This window comes from Quercus suber, unplaced genomic scaffold (assembly GCF_002906115.3).
Source record: "Quercus suber isolate HL8 unplaced genomic scaffold, Cork oak 2.0 scaffold_401, whole genome shotgun sequence".
In the NCBI taxonomy this organism is placed as follows: domain Eukaryota; kingdom Viridiplantae; phylum Streptophyta; class Magnoliopsida; order Fagales; family Fagaceae; genus Quercus; species Quercus suber.
Window position 1 is genome coordinate 54054 of NW_027069852.1, and position 16491 is coordinate 70544.

Below are 16491 nucleotides of genomic sequence, written 5' to 3' on the forward strand. Positions count from 1 at the left end.
GTCGGGGGGGGGCATGGGACCCCGTTGCTAAGTATATCTCTACCCTTGACTATGCAACTTAAAATTTATTATGAAAGTGTTATCAACATGATATTTCTCTTGAATAAATTAAGATAATGTACAATGGAATGGTGGACTAGGGAGAAAAAAAGTGTATACTTTGATTTTTTACCACCTGTCACTTTACCACCCTTAAAAGTCACGACCTTGGCCTTCAAAGTCAAAAAGACCTTGTTCCCGAAGAAAAAGACGTTAAGGTGGAACTCTATAAAAACGAAAGAAGACTTTCAAGAAATTTGAGTCAAGGTATAAATTTTTGAAAAATTGCCTTAAATTTCTATTGCGACTTAGAAAACTAAACGAGTTTCTATTTTTTTAATTTGACAATATTTTTGGTTTATTTGATGTGGAAGAAAAAACTATTCTTGAAGTCAAAAGAAATCCTATTCATTGTAAAAAAAAAAAGTAATATATTCCTTGTTAACCAATGAATATAAATTGAAGTCTTATAAATTTGACGGTATTGCAGAGAATATGATGTCTTTAGCCAGGGGTCCTCCCCTATGGGAAGATGAAAAAGTTGTAGAATTGAAAGTGAAACCAAGAGAGGAAAAAATGATTTTTCACTTAGGAGGTAGCGCAAAGAAAGAGACTACAAGGTCTGGATTTTCTTTACAAAAGTTTTTTTGTAAAGCACACAAATCAAAGAGAATTTGTAACGTTTTAATTGATGTTGCAAAGTGAAGAAAAAGAAAAGGTCTTGCCACAGTGTGAGCCTAATAAGAAGAAAAATAGTGTGTGTGAGAGAAAAGAAAACAATAAGACTTTCTTTAGCCGTAAGACATACAAAGGAAATAAAAATAGGATTTTCTCTAGGGAGATTCCTTTTGAGTGCCACAACCACTTAAAGTTGTTGTATTCAATATGAGTGAAGATCTCAGATAAGTTCACATAAATTTCTAAAAAGAGACATTATTAAATTTGGAGTGGGTCTCAAGTTAGGCATAATATTAAGAAGGGGCTATTGTAATTGATTTTATAATTGTGGATTGATTCAGAGTTAATCCTATGGTTTTTCAATTCAAGGAGAAATGTTTTTTCCATGTGAATCTTTATGTTCTTGTGTGCAATTATTACTATTTTGATCTTTACATTTTGAGATTACTTTCAATTTGGTTCATGCTTTTCTCAATAGTCAACTTGGTCCTTGTTATTTTTAACTTGCTGAATCCAAATAACAAAAATGATTAAAAAGTAAAAATCTTATTTTCTTATATTTCACTTTCTTAGCCACTGAACATGGAGAAAATTGCTTTTTGCCCCTTTCAAAAAGAAAATCCAGCATTTTGCCCTCTTTCTCAAACTAAATAGGGAAATGCCCATCTTTTGAAAATCGAGTTTTTGAAAATCGATTTAGGCCCTATAGCGGCGTTTTTAAGGACCTTATAGTGACGTTTTAAGAACCTATAGTGACGTTTTATAACTCGATTTTCATAAAGTCGAGTTACATGCAATTTTTTTTTCTTTTTTTTACCTATAACTCGACTTTATGAAAATCGAGTTACAAAACGTCACTATAGGTCCTTAAAACGTCACTATAGAGTCCTTAAAAACGCCGCTATAGGGCCTAAATCGATTTTCAGAAACTCGATTTTCAAAAGAGGGGTATTTCCCTAATTAGTTTGAGAAAGAGGGCAAAATGCTGGATTTTTTTTTTTAAAATGGGCAAAAAGCAATTTTGTCCCACTAAACACTGCAACAAATACAAAGAAAAGAGTAATACTATTACAACTTTTGCCACAATTTGCTCACATGGCAGGTCGTCAGTGGTGGAGTTGTGGACCCTTTTACTCCACTACTCACGACTTACCATATAAGCACGTTGCGGCAAAAGGTATAGTCCAAACATTTTTCCAAAGAAAATGGCGGTGTATAGAAAAAACAAATTCTCTTCTATCTCCATAAAAATATCATACCAAATTGAAGTGTGTATCAAAGATTTGGTGTGATTTAATAGCTCAACCCCGTCACTTTAGCTTCAGAAGATCTTCTTTCGCCTTGGTGTGCATTTGGGTTCAATTAATACTGGATTTTTGCTTAATTTTTCTTCTGTTTGCTGGTTTCATGTCCATAGCAAAGAAGCTTACTTTCTAGCTTCGATAGCTTATTTCTTCACACGACCATGTATTGTTTTTGGTCCAAAATCTATGGGCAGGTACTGTTTACTGTCCTACTCTATGTTTTTTTGCTTATTGTGGTTCCACTCTACTTCTTTTTTTGGTTAGAATATTTTCAATTAAAAAAGAAAACATTCAGTTTATTTTATCTAACTTTTATATACAGTACTTTAAGCAAAAAATTTTCAATAAAAAATATAATCAGTTTTCAAATGAATACTTAAGTGGCACAAGTATAAGAAAAATTTTTAGGTACTCTCAGAGCATGAAAAAATGATACTTCTTCCTCTCACATTTATAGTGAACCCTATTATAAATAAGAGAGGAGAGAGCATTGTTTTTCGTGTTCCGAGAGTACCTAGAAATTACTCTAGGTATAGGTCAAGCCACATTCGCTGAAAAGCAAGGTAGAGAAATTTGTTGAGAACAAATTTTAATAATGGTCTAAAATCTGTTGCTCACTATTTGTAACAACTACCCTTGTATTTATTGATTGCTGCGAGACTCATGGAAAATGGGAATAGAAAAACAGAAGTTTCTTAAGTAAGCTAAATTAATGGCTTGACAAAGGAGGGTAGGGAGTTTCAATACGGGAAATGCTAAGATCACAACCTATTGTATAATTTTTGTCACAACTCGTCATATGATAAGTTTTAAGTAGTAAAAGTGTCCACATGCACCTACTATGTTTTTCACCACTCATAATTTGTCACATAGCGAGTTGTGATAAAAATTATGTAATAAATTGTGATCATAACATTTCTCTTTCAATATCATAAGGTAATAGTAAAATTATAAAAAGCAAGTAAATGATAGAAAAAGACTAAACAGTGTGGGTTTGAAACTTGAAAAGAGATTCGTTTGGTGAGGTAGGTGGGGTGGAAGAGGTATATTATGTTTTACACATATGAGTCCTCCTCCTCACATGGGGTAGACTCATCATGTTTTCTATGGGGTGGGGCTCTTACAATTGGAATTCCCGGCATTTTTTTTTTTTTTCTTGAGCAATTGGAATTCCCGGATTTTTTGAGAAACGGAATTCCCGGTTTAATATAATATAAAGGACTATAAATAATTCAGAGAGGGGTTTGCCTTGCTGCAACTTCCTTTGCCTTCGCTTCCTTCCCTTTCTTTTACTCCTCTTTTTCCCACTTAAAAGTTGAGACCCACTCCCTATCCATTATTCCAACATACCAAATTGCCCAGCTTATCATTGCCCTTAAATCGAGCTCGTGTTACTAGCATTCAATTGACACCCGCTGAAACAGCACAAAAAAAATCTCCGTCTCCAATAGCCATTTCTGAAATTTTCCGTTCACCAGGACCCTAACATTCCTAGACAAAGGGCAACTCCAAAGTGCATGTATCATTGACTCATCAGTCTGCTTGCAAATCCCACACCTGGAATCCACATCTACTCTTCAGTTCCGTAGGTTCAGAAGTGTTCCACATCATCTCGGACCTCCCAACCTCCTATCACCCATTACCCAACTTTCATGCATCAAATACCAACACTTTAAATAACCTTATCTACTCAGCCTCTTTTCTAGTTAGCAAAAAGACCTACTGACTATCTTACTCGTCATGATCATGTACTTTACTAAGGGGTTTCTCCTTCTACACACATTGCTTGCATTCCTTATTCCCCAGTTTGACACTTTACAAGACACCTTAACCATCAGCAAACCCATCAGAGATGATGACCTTTTAGTCTCTAAAAGAGAAACCTTTGCACTTGGTTTCTTTAGTCCCGGAGAGTCCACCAAACGCTATGTTGGCATTTGGTTTTATAAAGCTCCAGAACAACCCGTGGTATGGGTTGCAAACAGAGACAATCCTATCACTGATAATTCGGGGGTTCTCTTAATTGATCTTCATAGAAACCTAGTGCTTTATGGCGAGGACAAAAAACAACCCATTTGGTCCACAAATATTGTCACAAAATCAAACAACAAAACTACTCTTGCTCAGCTCAATGATTTAGGAAATCTAGTCTTGTTTATTAATGAAACAGGTGAGGTACTATGGCAAAGTTTTGACAATCCAACTGATACATTTCTTCCAAGCATGAAACTTGGATTGGATAGAAAGACCGGTCTAAATCGAATACTAACATCCTGGAAGTCCAAAGATGATCCAGGAATTGGGAATTGCTCCTTCATTCTCAATACCAATAGCTCCTCCCCAGAGTTGTTTTTGTATAAAGGTAACATTTTGTGGTGGCGTTCTGGTCATTGGAATGGTATTGGATGGAGTGGAATACCAACATTGTCAAGTAATGATTCGGTCATGAATTTCAATTTATTTAACAACCATTATGAGACTTCTACAATTTGGGGTTTACGTTACCCAGGCGCATCATTATTCTCAAGATTAGTGGTGAATGGATCTGGATCAATTCAACGCTCTGTAAGTGCAATTTCAGATCAAGAATGGGACATTCTTGGGACACTGCCATTAGACCGGTGTGACAATTATGGGAAGTGTGGTGCATTTGGTATGTGTCAAGTTCAAAATGGTACTGAATATGAGTGCACTTGTCTACCTGGGTTCGATCCAAGATCACCAAGTGAATGGTCTGCGAGAAATGCTACTAGTGGGTGTGTGAAGAAGCATGGGAGGGCATCCGTTTGCAAGAGTGGTGAAGAGTTTGTGAAGGTGGAAAATGTGAAGCTTCCAGATAGTTCATTTGCACGAGTCGATGAGAAGCTGAGTTTGAAGGAGTGTGAGCGACAATGCTTGGAGAATTGTTCTTGCACGGCGTATGGAGGAGTAGATGTGAAAGAGGAAGTTGGTTGCATGAGATGGTATGGTGAATTGATGGATACAAGAGTGTTGGATGGGGGCCAAAATTTGTATGTACGTGTTGATGCCTTTGAGTTAGGTACATGACAATTTACTGAGACAAATTATTTGAGGCAATTTTTTATTTTATTTTTACCATACATGCACACAACAATATCACTCTTATATTTTTTTAATAAGTGATTTTATAATTGATGCATGATAAAAATAATATTGGGAGTATGCCTATTTAGGGTTGATGTTATTATAATTACAATTTATGGTCTTAGTTGTAAAAATAGTTTTCAAAAATTGTGCTCCACTATTGTTGCATAAATGGAGAAATTTTCTTGTTTCCAGATCATTTCAAGGGGTTCTTTGCCAACAAGAGGAGGCAGGCAATTATGGTATTGGTAGTGGCTCTGGTTGTAACTTCATTACTAATTTTCCTCTGTGTACAATGTTTAATAAAGAGGAAAAGAAAAGGTACGCGCAATTGGTTAATAAATTAACGTGTGAATTATAAGAGTGATACTATACTTATTATAGACTAGCAAAGTGCCCCTGCGATAAGATTATAAACTACCATGTGAAAAATTATATAAAATATTCAAAATATACTGAAGTAATAACAAGAAATAATATCGCAATAACATAAAGAGATTTTTGTTGAATTGAAGGGGATAATTTTTTTAATCTCAGAGGTATGAAGAATTTAGACTATAGTATAATTGTCATAAAATTTTTTTTTTTCTTTTGAGAAAGTCATAAAAATTAGTTGAAGTAACAAATTCATCGTGAAAAGAAAAAACTTAAAATTGCACACAAATGTCCATTACACTTTTTCACTTAAAGTAAAAAGTAATTAAGGATAAAATAACAACGTAAGAATATTGTATTTTAAATAATGATAAAATAATTTTAATCCATTTCATATTATTGATATTTATTATATGGTGTAATAAGTTGTTTGTTTGCTTAATTATAGTTTTTGTTTCTTTAATGCTTTGGAGTTAGCATATGATATATATTTATGATATCATTTTAATATTTAGTTGGCTTATGAAAATATCGTAAAATTTTTATGATGTAATGTTTATGCTATTAGAGTATGATAATGATAGATTAAATGAAATATCCTTCTAATAGAATTTTAATATTATATATATGCATGAAATATGCATATATTTTGAAATATTAAAATATCCTTATTAAAAAAATATTTTAGTTCGCAACTTGGGGTCATATTGTGAAGTATGCTGAACACATCCAGCATTTTTAAATACAACTTGTTTACTCTGCATGTTTTATTGTGCCTGTATTTCAGGCTAGTGAGTCTCCATAAAAAAATCAATTTGTTTTAACAGCTTAATGGGCTGGGCTGGGCTGGGCTTCGACTTTACGAAGGACAATCTTTCACCAAATTTTTTTTAAATAAGACTCACACGACTTTGACTTTTTTTTAAAAATTTTTTTTTTTAATCCTTTTGTGGAGAAGAGTGTAAAAGAGGTCCGCTGAAAGATCAATAAAAAATTACTGTAGCAATTACCATTTGACAGAACCTAATATTCATAGTCTCCCGCATGATATTCTGAATTCCAATATAATTTTTTTAAAAAACTAATATATATAATGCATATATATATAGATATAAATAATTAATATGTGCATTTAAGCTATTGGCACCTTCAATGAACTAATATTTTAGCATAAATATAATCTTTGTTGAAATAAAAGTCTAAAAGAAAAATAATATGCTACTTAACAAAACTTTTGGTCTTGGGGATGAGCCTCTGTTTATATATATATATATATATATATTGAATTTATACAAATTTTTATGTTAATTTTCAAATATAAAATATAAAATATAAAATAAAAATATAATTTTGATATTTCGTTTATTATGATGTTGATTTAACAGTAATTTATATATTGTCACACTACTTTTAAACTCCATAATAAAATTAGTTATAATTTTAGCATTTTCCAAGCTATAATGAATTAATAAGGTATATATTATTTCGCCGGAATCTTAACATTTCACAAATAATGAATTAATAATCTACCAGGAATAAATCTATATTTGGCTGGAAAATTAAAAAAAGGTAAGAAAAAAAATTTTGGATGGGTATATAGTAGGCCGCTGAATTCAATATGCAAGTGAGACAACCGCCTTAAGTCCCTAAATTTTAGCCAATAAAACCCCACAAATTAGCCGTCACTAAAAGTATAGTAATTTCCTTTATCAAAGCAAAACTAGGAAAAACATCTTTAGCCAATAAAACCTTAAGTCCCTAAATTTTAGCCAATAAAACCCCACAAATTAGCCGTCACTAAAAGTATAGTAATTTCCTTTATCAAAGCAAAACTAGGAAAAACATCTTTAGAATATAGAACTCATTAATCTCCTACTCATATAAGCTGAAAATCTCTGTTAATAAAATAGAACAAAATTCAAAACACAAAACATTTAATCTCAAACCTCAAAAACAAATTGTACGTTACTGGAAAGTGATTTTCGTTAAGTTTCTTCGATGGGCTTCAGATCTTCTTCTTCGGTGAATTGAGTCCACTACTTCAGGTTTGGAATTCCTCTAAAACCTCTGTTCATGCTTTACTTTCTCATTGTGTTTTAGGCTTTGTCTGAATTGATGGAAGAGGAGAGAAAAGAAAAGAAACTTTACTTTGTTTGGTTAAAGAGGAAAACAAAAAGAGAGGAGAATGAGAGGAAAAAGTCTTCTGTGGAGTCCATTATTTTATTGGGAGAAAAAAAGCTTTAGTGCTTTACTTGGTAGCTACCTGCTTTATTGTATAGCTATTACATTCAGACACGAGTCTCATGCTGTCATTTACTTATTGATTTACAAATTGGGGTGGGCCTGTAGGTTGGGAACTTGAGGTAGCGTAGGTTTTATAGAATATGAAAAGAAGAAGCAATCACGGGCCCAAGTACTACATACTTATTTCTCTCCAAAAAAAAAATACGTACTACATACTTATCTTATCTAACTTTTTAAAAATATACATATAAAAGTTTGCTTTTAATTTCTTCGTTTTTTTTTTTTTTTTTTTTTTTGGGAAAAGGGAATGTTCATTCAATTAAAGACGTGAAATGTCATGATACAAAGCATCAAGTGCTGGTAGGGAGAGTCTTCCATCCAGTATACATCCTTATCTAAAGTATTTCTAGTATATTGGGCCAAAGCATGTGCTACTTGATTCCCACCCCTCCTAATACAGTAAACACTAACCCATTGCAAACCCTACATCAAATGTCGAAAATCATCCACAACATTACCAAATGATGAAGTGTTTTCCAAAGAAGAAGAGATGGCATGAGTAACATTAATGTTGTCCCCTTCAATTATCATCCTCGAAAATCTAGCATCCACTGCAAATTCTATGGCTCTTCGGCAAGCAAGAAATTCTACTTCATCACTTGTGTGCACCATCGGACCACTAGCAGTCATAGTAGCCATTACCTCTCCTTTTTTTTTTGCACTTTCAGAAGACTGATGAAGGTTAAAAAAAAAAAAAACAACAGATTTACCATTTTTCGACAAACAATTTCTCTCTTGCTAAATTTGGGGATACTCTATGGCCAAATTCAGGGATTAAAACACCTTCAAGGTGTCAATTATCAAACCACTTGAACAATTTTTCACCTTTTAATCAGAACTTGCACTAACATTTAGGATTTTTGTCCAACCCCATCATTAGGCTCAAGGAACTCTTATTATCCAAAACCACTTACTTCTTAGGATAGAGTAATACTTGTTAGTAGGGGTGTTTGCTTTGTGGTGCGTTACAGTGCGGTTTTTGGCCATTTTTAGCATTGCAATTTGCGGTGCAGTTTAGCTAGAACCATAATTGCATTGCATCTTATTTTTGCGGTCACATGTGTGGTGCGGTGTGGTGTGGTTTAGAGTTTAGCCAAAACCAAAATTGCACTGCACCTTATTTTTGCGTTCACATGTGCATATGGTGTATAAGATGCAGTTTGAACGGCTTGAAGTCAGTATATTTTTCAAATTTTTGGCTTTTTCTACCCTGCCCCAAACTAATTGTTCCCTAGTTTAAACTATTGAGCTAGTTTTTCTTTATTTTAGACTGACTTTCCTAGTCAACACTTGTTAGGGTTATCAAACTATATATATATATATATGTTGAAAACTAAACTATTAATAATATATTTTAAATTAAAAATAAATAAATATCTTAATAATATATTGAGAGGGTGCAATGCAGTATGGTTTGTGCTATTTTCTTATTATAAAACCACAAATTACATTGCACCATGTGGTGCACTATTACTTGCGGTGCGATGCGATTATGCTATTTTGCGAGCAGTTTTGGTGCGGTTTGATGAACACCCTCCTTGTTAGGGCTTAATAAAAGCTACCTAGTGGGGTATCCTGTCAATGATATAGAAAATTAAAAACTTCAATCTTCCCCTTATTTTCCACTAATTTTATAATTGTGCTTGTGTGAATTATAATTTTTCTCCTATTATTGATGCAATTGAATGTTTGTATGTATGTATAAATGTTTCCGTTAGGGGACCACAATTTGACTCCCTACAACCACTCTAAAAACAGGCATGTGTGGCATAATGTCGAATGCCATAAAAGATTTGAGTGTGTCTTCCTCATCACCAATTGGTTTTGAGGTGAAATGGCGTAGCTCACGGTCCGACAAATGGTATCAGAGCCAAGGTCATGGGTTCGAGTCATGGGAGTGTTATTGTGAGGGAGGGATTTTTGTAGGGACCACAATTTGACTCTCTATAACCACTCTAAAAACAGGTTCGACAGTTTCCTATTCACAAGAATGGAATAAAATCCAAAATATTTCCTTTATAAAAAATCTAAGTAAGCCAAAAGTGTAAACTCACGAGAATCTTTAGATTTTAGGAATCAAAATTCTTGCCAAGCAAACGGTACCTTTTAGTGTATTTCCTTAGTTTCGTTAAATAGGGCTTTTAAGTGGGAATTCATAATTGGACAAATATGGTAACTTCATTTGTTACTTGTTTTATGACAGAGAAGAGGCTTAGCACTGACTCTAGTTTACCAAGCTTCGAAGACTCTCCAAGTAGAAGTGAATTTGATGGATCTAAAAGCAATTCAAATTTTCCAATATTTGATTTGAAGACCATTATTGTAGCTACAGATAACTTCTCTGCTGCTAATGAGCTTGGCAAAGGTGGTTTTGGCTCAGTTTATAAGGTAGTCTCCTAGAAACAATCTTGAAAATTGCTTAATCTTATTTCAAGTGTGTTAATGCATCATAAATTCCATCCCAAATGTTTAAAGGCATTCATTGATCATGAATTCGTTTGGTGAAATTGGGATTGCCCTAATAATTCACTAAGTTGAATTTCTCTCAACAATTATGCACTATGACAACATGAAATTTGGACTTTAATTTCAGGGTTTGCTACAAAATAGAATGGAAATAGCAGTAAAAAGATTATCAAAATACTCAGGACAAGGAGTAGAACAGTTCAAAAATGAAGTTGCACTAATTGCTAAACTGCAACATAGGAACCTCGTGAGAATCTTAGGTTGTTGCATTCAAGCGGAAGAGAAGATGTTAATCTATGAGTACTTGCCTAATAAAAGCTTAGCCTCTTTTATTTTTGGTATGTTCTTTTTTCACATAAAATTTGCTCATCATCATTAGAAAGTAGTCCTCCAGTTACAAACATATCAATTCCTAATAGTTGAGATTATATATATATAAAAGCATGTAAGCATTAATTCAATCTAATCCAAAATCTCTTGATTCAGATGAAACAAAAAGGTCATGTTTAGATTGGGGAAAGCGATTTGAGATTATTTGTGGAATTGCTCGAGGGATCTTATATCTTCATCAAGACTCAAGATTAAGAATTATCCATAGAGATTTAAAGGCCAGCAATATTCTACTCGACAATACTCTGAATCCAAAAATTTCAGATTTTGGTATGGCTAGAATTGTTGGAGGTGACCAAATTGAAGTTAATACAAATCGTGTTGTTGGAACATAGTAAGTGTGCTAGAAAACAAAGATATATTTATATTTTCTTTCCAATTACTTGACTACTATTTTCATATATAAAAAAGAGTACAAATTGCAGGTCTTTCTAAGAAAAATTTCAAGAATATCTTTATAATTATTTTTGGACACAAGGCTAGTTAAGCCTACAGTTACGGCATAATGATGTTGCAGAATAAATTGTGAAACAATAGTCAACATTACTACTCTACTCTGATCAATGGGTTGTCAAGCCATGATCAAGATGCAGAGAAGGAGATAAAAGAGAGCTATAGCAACTCTTGATAAAAAACTAAAGATTTTCGAAGGTATAATACAAAAGGTAATCTAAGGTACTATACAAAAGATTCTATTTTTTCCAAGGTTCTTATACACCCTTTTATAATAAAAATAGGTGAAATAAAAGTCCACCTACTATAAACTTGGAGCACAACACATGTAATTATTAGGTACTTCCGGAGTACCATAAATGCGTGCTCCGTCCTCTCACATAACTTTGAGTCCCACTAATTAAATTTATGGTGGGACCCACAATTCATGTGAGAGGGGGGAGTACGCATTTATGGTACTCCTGGAGTATTCAATAATTTTTCGCACAGTACAAGAATGATAATAATGATAAAAATAAACATTGAAAGGAAATCAACCTAATCCTAGTAAAGAATTCAAACTCAAATAAGATTCCAAAGTCAACTAAAATGCTAACAAGAGAAATAAGTTAAAGGAAATCAATTAAGGAAGTGATTTTCTGCTTTCTAAATTTTTTACTTTCTGACTTCCGCTAAAGATAGACATTGTCTTTTTAATTTTCACTGGACCCCAATTTGCCACATATTAGGAGAATTATCATAGAATGTACTAAAGTTGAAAAGAAATACTATGTTCATAATATTTTCATAACAAATCAACACTAATAGCTCCTCCGCTAAATACGTACTTGACTGATAGATTAGCCTTAATCAAGGGACATTATCTTTTAGATATGTCTGCTTACTAATTTTTCTCTTTAACTTTGACAGCAGATTGCCATCATCTCCTTGATTCTTGCTAACTTCCAAATTTCTTGAAGAGTAATGCTACAGTCATAAACTATTTTACAATATTTTTACAAAATGTTGATGTGACCAACCTTTTATTGGTTTTCATCCAGGCCCACCATTAATATCACTTTTTCATTTACTAATGATCACTCACCACATCAGCAATTTGTAAAATAGTTTGTATCTCTAGCATTATTCTTTCCCGAATTGCTATTGCAAAATATCCTCATGAGATGTCATTGTGTCATTTTTCATCTTGTGTTACTTCTAATATTATATGCTTTGTTAGTGCCCAAAGGCCATCTTTGATCTTCTTCTTCTTCTTCTTCTTTTTTTTTTTTTTAATTTTTTAATTTTTAAATATATATATTATTTATTTATTTATATATAATAATGTGCAAGGCATAATGGTTTCATTTTCATTGTTTTGCAACAGTGGTTATATGTCACCAGAGTATGCAATGCAAGGAATATTTTCAATAAAATCAGATGTTATAGCTTCGGAGTGTTGCTACTAGAGATAATTGTTGGTAAAAAGAATGTACTTATTACCATAATGGTCCCTCTGCATATATGATTGACATGTAAGTGCATGTGTATGTGCAACAATGATACAAATTAGGCTTATATTATTTAGCCTAATATGATGAATATGTTGGTTGTAGGTTTGGGCCTATGGAGAGAAGGAAAGTAATGGAAATTGTGGATGCATTACTAGGTGAGACATATCCTGCTAATGAAGTTTTGAAATGCATTCAAACGGGCTTTTGTGTGTGCAAGAACATGCAAGAGATGGCCAACCATGTTAACAGTTGTTTTCCATGCTGGGTAATGACACACCTCTCCTTCTCCAAAACAACCAGCATTTATTTTGACAAGTGCTAACAATAATAGAGACATGATAACATCAGAAAATGAAATATCATTTCGGAATTGATGGTCGTTAAAACCCTAGACTATATGGAGCAGGGGCGGAGCAAGGGATTGAGCGGGGGGGGGGTGGCGATCGCCCAAAAATACCTCTAGTTTTTTTTTTTTTTTTTTTTTTTTTTTTTTAGGGTGAAAAAAAACCTTTAGCTATTAAATACTCCTGCCTACTTTTTTGTTTTTGGGTTTATTAAATGCCACTTTATTTTTTGGCCTTGAAAGAGCATAAATTCTAAATGAATTATTGAGGAACCTTAAGTCCTCCACTAGGTGCTTTGCATTGGATTTTTTTAGTTGTCCTACCATATTATAATTTGAACATTTTATGGGAACACATTAACCAAAATAATATAATTCATATATATTGCACTCAGTATCTATTTAACTACTAACAGTTTCATTCATAACTTGAGTTTTTGGCTCTAAAAAAATTAAAAAACAGATCACTCACATTAGAAATATCTCAATACATAAATACAATATTATGAATTAGCTTTTTTTTTAGAGGTTTTTTTTTTTTTTTTTTTGGGTATAATTATACTAAACATCACTTAGTATTTAAATGAATAGCTTTTAATTTTTCAAATTCATCTCAAAAAATTATATATTCATATAAATTTGTGTAAGTGCGTATACATATATAATTTTTCTCCCCTCAACTCAAATCCTAACTCCGCCACTTATATGGAGCAAATGCAACTAATTTTTGCCATTAACGTAGGATTGACTTCCTCTAAATCTCTATATTGTTTTTTTTTTTTTTTTTTCTTGTATGAATATAAATACTTATAATGTAAAATTATTCCAACAAAAAAGAAAAAGAAGAAGATAATTTATATTAGTACACAATGGTATAGTCTAGAATTTGTGATGAATCAGTACTTCTTTTTTATCTACTTACTTTTCTATTGCTATGTACTTTTGAAAATTAATACACCAATAGTTTATGTGTATGTTTTTGATGCGCAAACTGACAGAAGCCTATTGATACGCTCTCTTATGGCTGCTATATATGTAAGTTGTGTAACTGTTTTTTTTAATTCACATTTTTCTAAAGAAAGATGCTACGTCCACAACATTTTTACACTATTTTTACAACAAATCACAGGTGATTGTTATTATTGGTTCAAATTTGAAACTAACACTAAGATCACTTTTTTGCTCCGACAATAACAACTAGTAACACCTGCCACTTAGGATTTGTTGTAAAAAATGTTGTGAAAACGTTGTGGACATTCATTTNGGTGATTAGTTATTATTGGTTCAAATTTGAAACTAACACTAAGATCACTTTTTTGCTCCGACAATAACAACTAGTAACAACCTGCCACTTAGGATTTGTTGTAAAAAAATGTTGTGAAAACGTTGTGGACATATCATTTCTCTTTTCTAAAAGCCTGCTAATGTGTAACTTAAAAAAAAAACACCTAAACAACATTAGCAATTAAATTAGAACAAAAATATATAACCCGAGGGTATATCATCTTTGTGTAGCAGGGTGAAGTGTGAAAAAAATAGGGAATATATATATATATATATATATATGTATATATGAAAGCTCGAAAATGTGTTGAAAAAATAAAAGCTGTTTAGACCCCCAAATTAAAGTTACGGCTCGATAGATTTTTCACTAACTTAATATTAAGTACGGAATAGTGTAAATGCGAGTGGATAAACAAACAAGATATTCTAATCCATATTCATGACAACACAGCAGTAAAATGGAATGTAAAAGAGTAGGGAAGAGAGGTGCAAACACAAGATAACACGTCGATGTGTTATCGAAGAGGAAACTGAAGAACTTGGCAAAAAACCTCTCTGCCGCCCTCTAAGCAGTAATCGATCCACTAGACAATCAGTTGGGATACATGGGTTAGCAAGAGACCCTCCAAGCCTAATCTACTCGATGTACCTAAGCCCTCCAAGCTCCTACTCCAACAAGGCTTCTCGGAACCGTGTCTTGTCTAGCTCTCCGAATCCCACAACAAGCTCCTTGTTGCATCTGCCATATTTGGCTTCTTCCAATACTTCCCAGTAGCATCAAAACCTCACTTGACACTTTGAAAGGGTGTGGTAAGTATTTGGGCTATCAACCTTCTAATGGTATGGAAATGGAGAGGTAGGAGTTGAGGAAAATCCACAAGCAATTGTGCAAAGAAATGTGGGTATAACAATCTCTAACTCTCAAGGTTTGTGGCTAGGGTTTTCTTTCAGAAGCATACCTCAACATTTGTGGGTAATATGGGTTTATATAGTATGGGTACAGAAAGTGTGTGTCAGATATGACAGTCTGGCAAAATAGAATGTTTCGCGGGTGTCTCGCGGGAAGGCCTTACTCATGAACTACTCGCGAAACAAAGTTGTCTCCATCCTATCCTGACTCTTCACATTCCAGCACGTGCAGGTCACATGGATCACTTCGCGGGATGCTAAGTCGCGAGCTACCCGCGAAAACCTCTTCAATCTTCGATTGCTTGAGTCTTCACACACTCTCTCTCTATCACACAACCCTTACAATTAAATCTCACAATAAATACAGGGTACAAAAGATTGAATAATATTACAATCAAATTTGGCATGGAATAAAAGCCAACAAAACGCATATTAGCAATATCTTAAAAGTACCAAAAAAAAAAAAAAAGCTACAAAGCATTGAGATGATCACAAATACTAAATATAAACTGAAATTAAAAACAGAGTATTAAAGCTTTAAAAGAAAGCAATAAAGACAACTATCCAAGAGTTATAAACACTAAAACAATTGAAACCAAACATAAATAGCGCTAAACTGCCTGAATGAACCAATGTATCTAAATCTAAACTCTGTCTATGCTCTGCTCCCTCTAAAATGTGCAAGCTCCCCCTCGAAAATTTCTCCCCCTTTTTGACCGGAATGGTCAAAGAGGCTAGAATTGATCGGACTTTGAATCTTATCCCTAGTGCATGGACAAATTATCAATCTGTGAGGATAAGGCAGTGATCTAGCCTTGAATATAGGCAAACTAGTTCACGGTGTGTTGCACATGTGAGTTAAGCACGGTAGACATCTGGTCCATTTTAGCTAGGAGACGATCAAGTCTGTCTAATCCTCGCGCTGGTGCTGAAGATGATGGCTGAGCTGAAGTCTCTAGAGCAGCAGTGAATCTGTTAATCTCCTCTTCTGTATCGCCACCCTCTTCCTATGCACGATCCCATGGTATCGTATGCACACCTGTTTTGGAGCCTTTGATGTGAGTTGTGCTCCTAGTCACCGTATGTGCACCAATATAATAGTCTCTCTGAACCACAGTGAGGCCATTTGGAAGTTTGAGCCTTGATTTTGCTATGAGGCCCATTAGAAGTGAGGGGAATAGCATGACTGGTCTGGAATTCTGCTTATCAATGCTCTTCTTCAAAAGGTAGAAGATGTGTCCACATATATCAATCTCCTTGTGAGTAAAGAGATCGTATAAAAGGATTGTTCTTGAAGCAGACAACGTTGTCAGGTTGGTGACCAGATACAGATTATGGATCATCACAT

At 33.6% G+C, this 16491-nt stretch overlaps 2 protein-coding genes across 2 annotated transcripts in view; both read left to right on the plus strand.

Annotated features, from left to right (window-relative positions):
* LOC136062305 (G-type lectin S-receptor-like serine/threonine-protein kinase RKS1) overlaps positions 1-5086 on the plus strand; it is an 8634-nt gene extending 3548 nt beyond the window's left edge. Inside the window, exon 3 of the mRNA XM_065761197.1 lies at positions 3732-5086. Within this exon, the coding sequence (XP_065617269.1) occupies positions 3732-5069 (1338 nt within the window). The 3' untranslated portion in view covers positions 5070-5086. The remainder of the gene's footprint in view (positions 1-3731) is intronic.
* Positions 5087-9577: 4491 nt separating this feature from the next.
* LOC111990745 (G-type lectin S-receptor-like serine/threonine-protein kinase RKS1) lies at positions 9578-16113 on the plus strand. Its single transcript, XM_065761198.1, is given in 9 exon segments — positions 9578-9680; positions 10009-10193; positions 10399-10609; positions 10758-10995; positions 12481-12536; positions 12539-12585; positions 12682-12733; positions 12736-12872; positions 16033-16113. Coding segments are annotated over 9 exon segments (1110 nt in total).
* Positions 16114-16491: the final 378 nt, after the last annotated feature.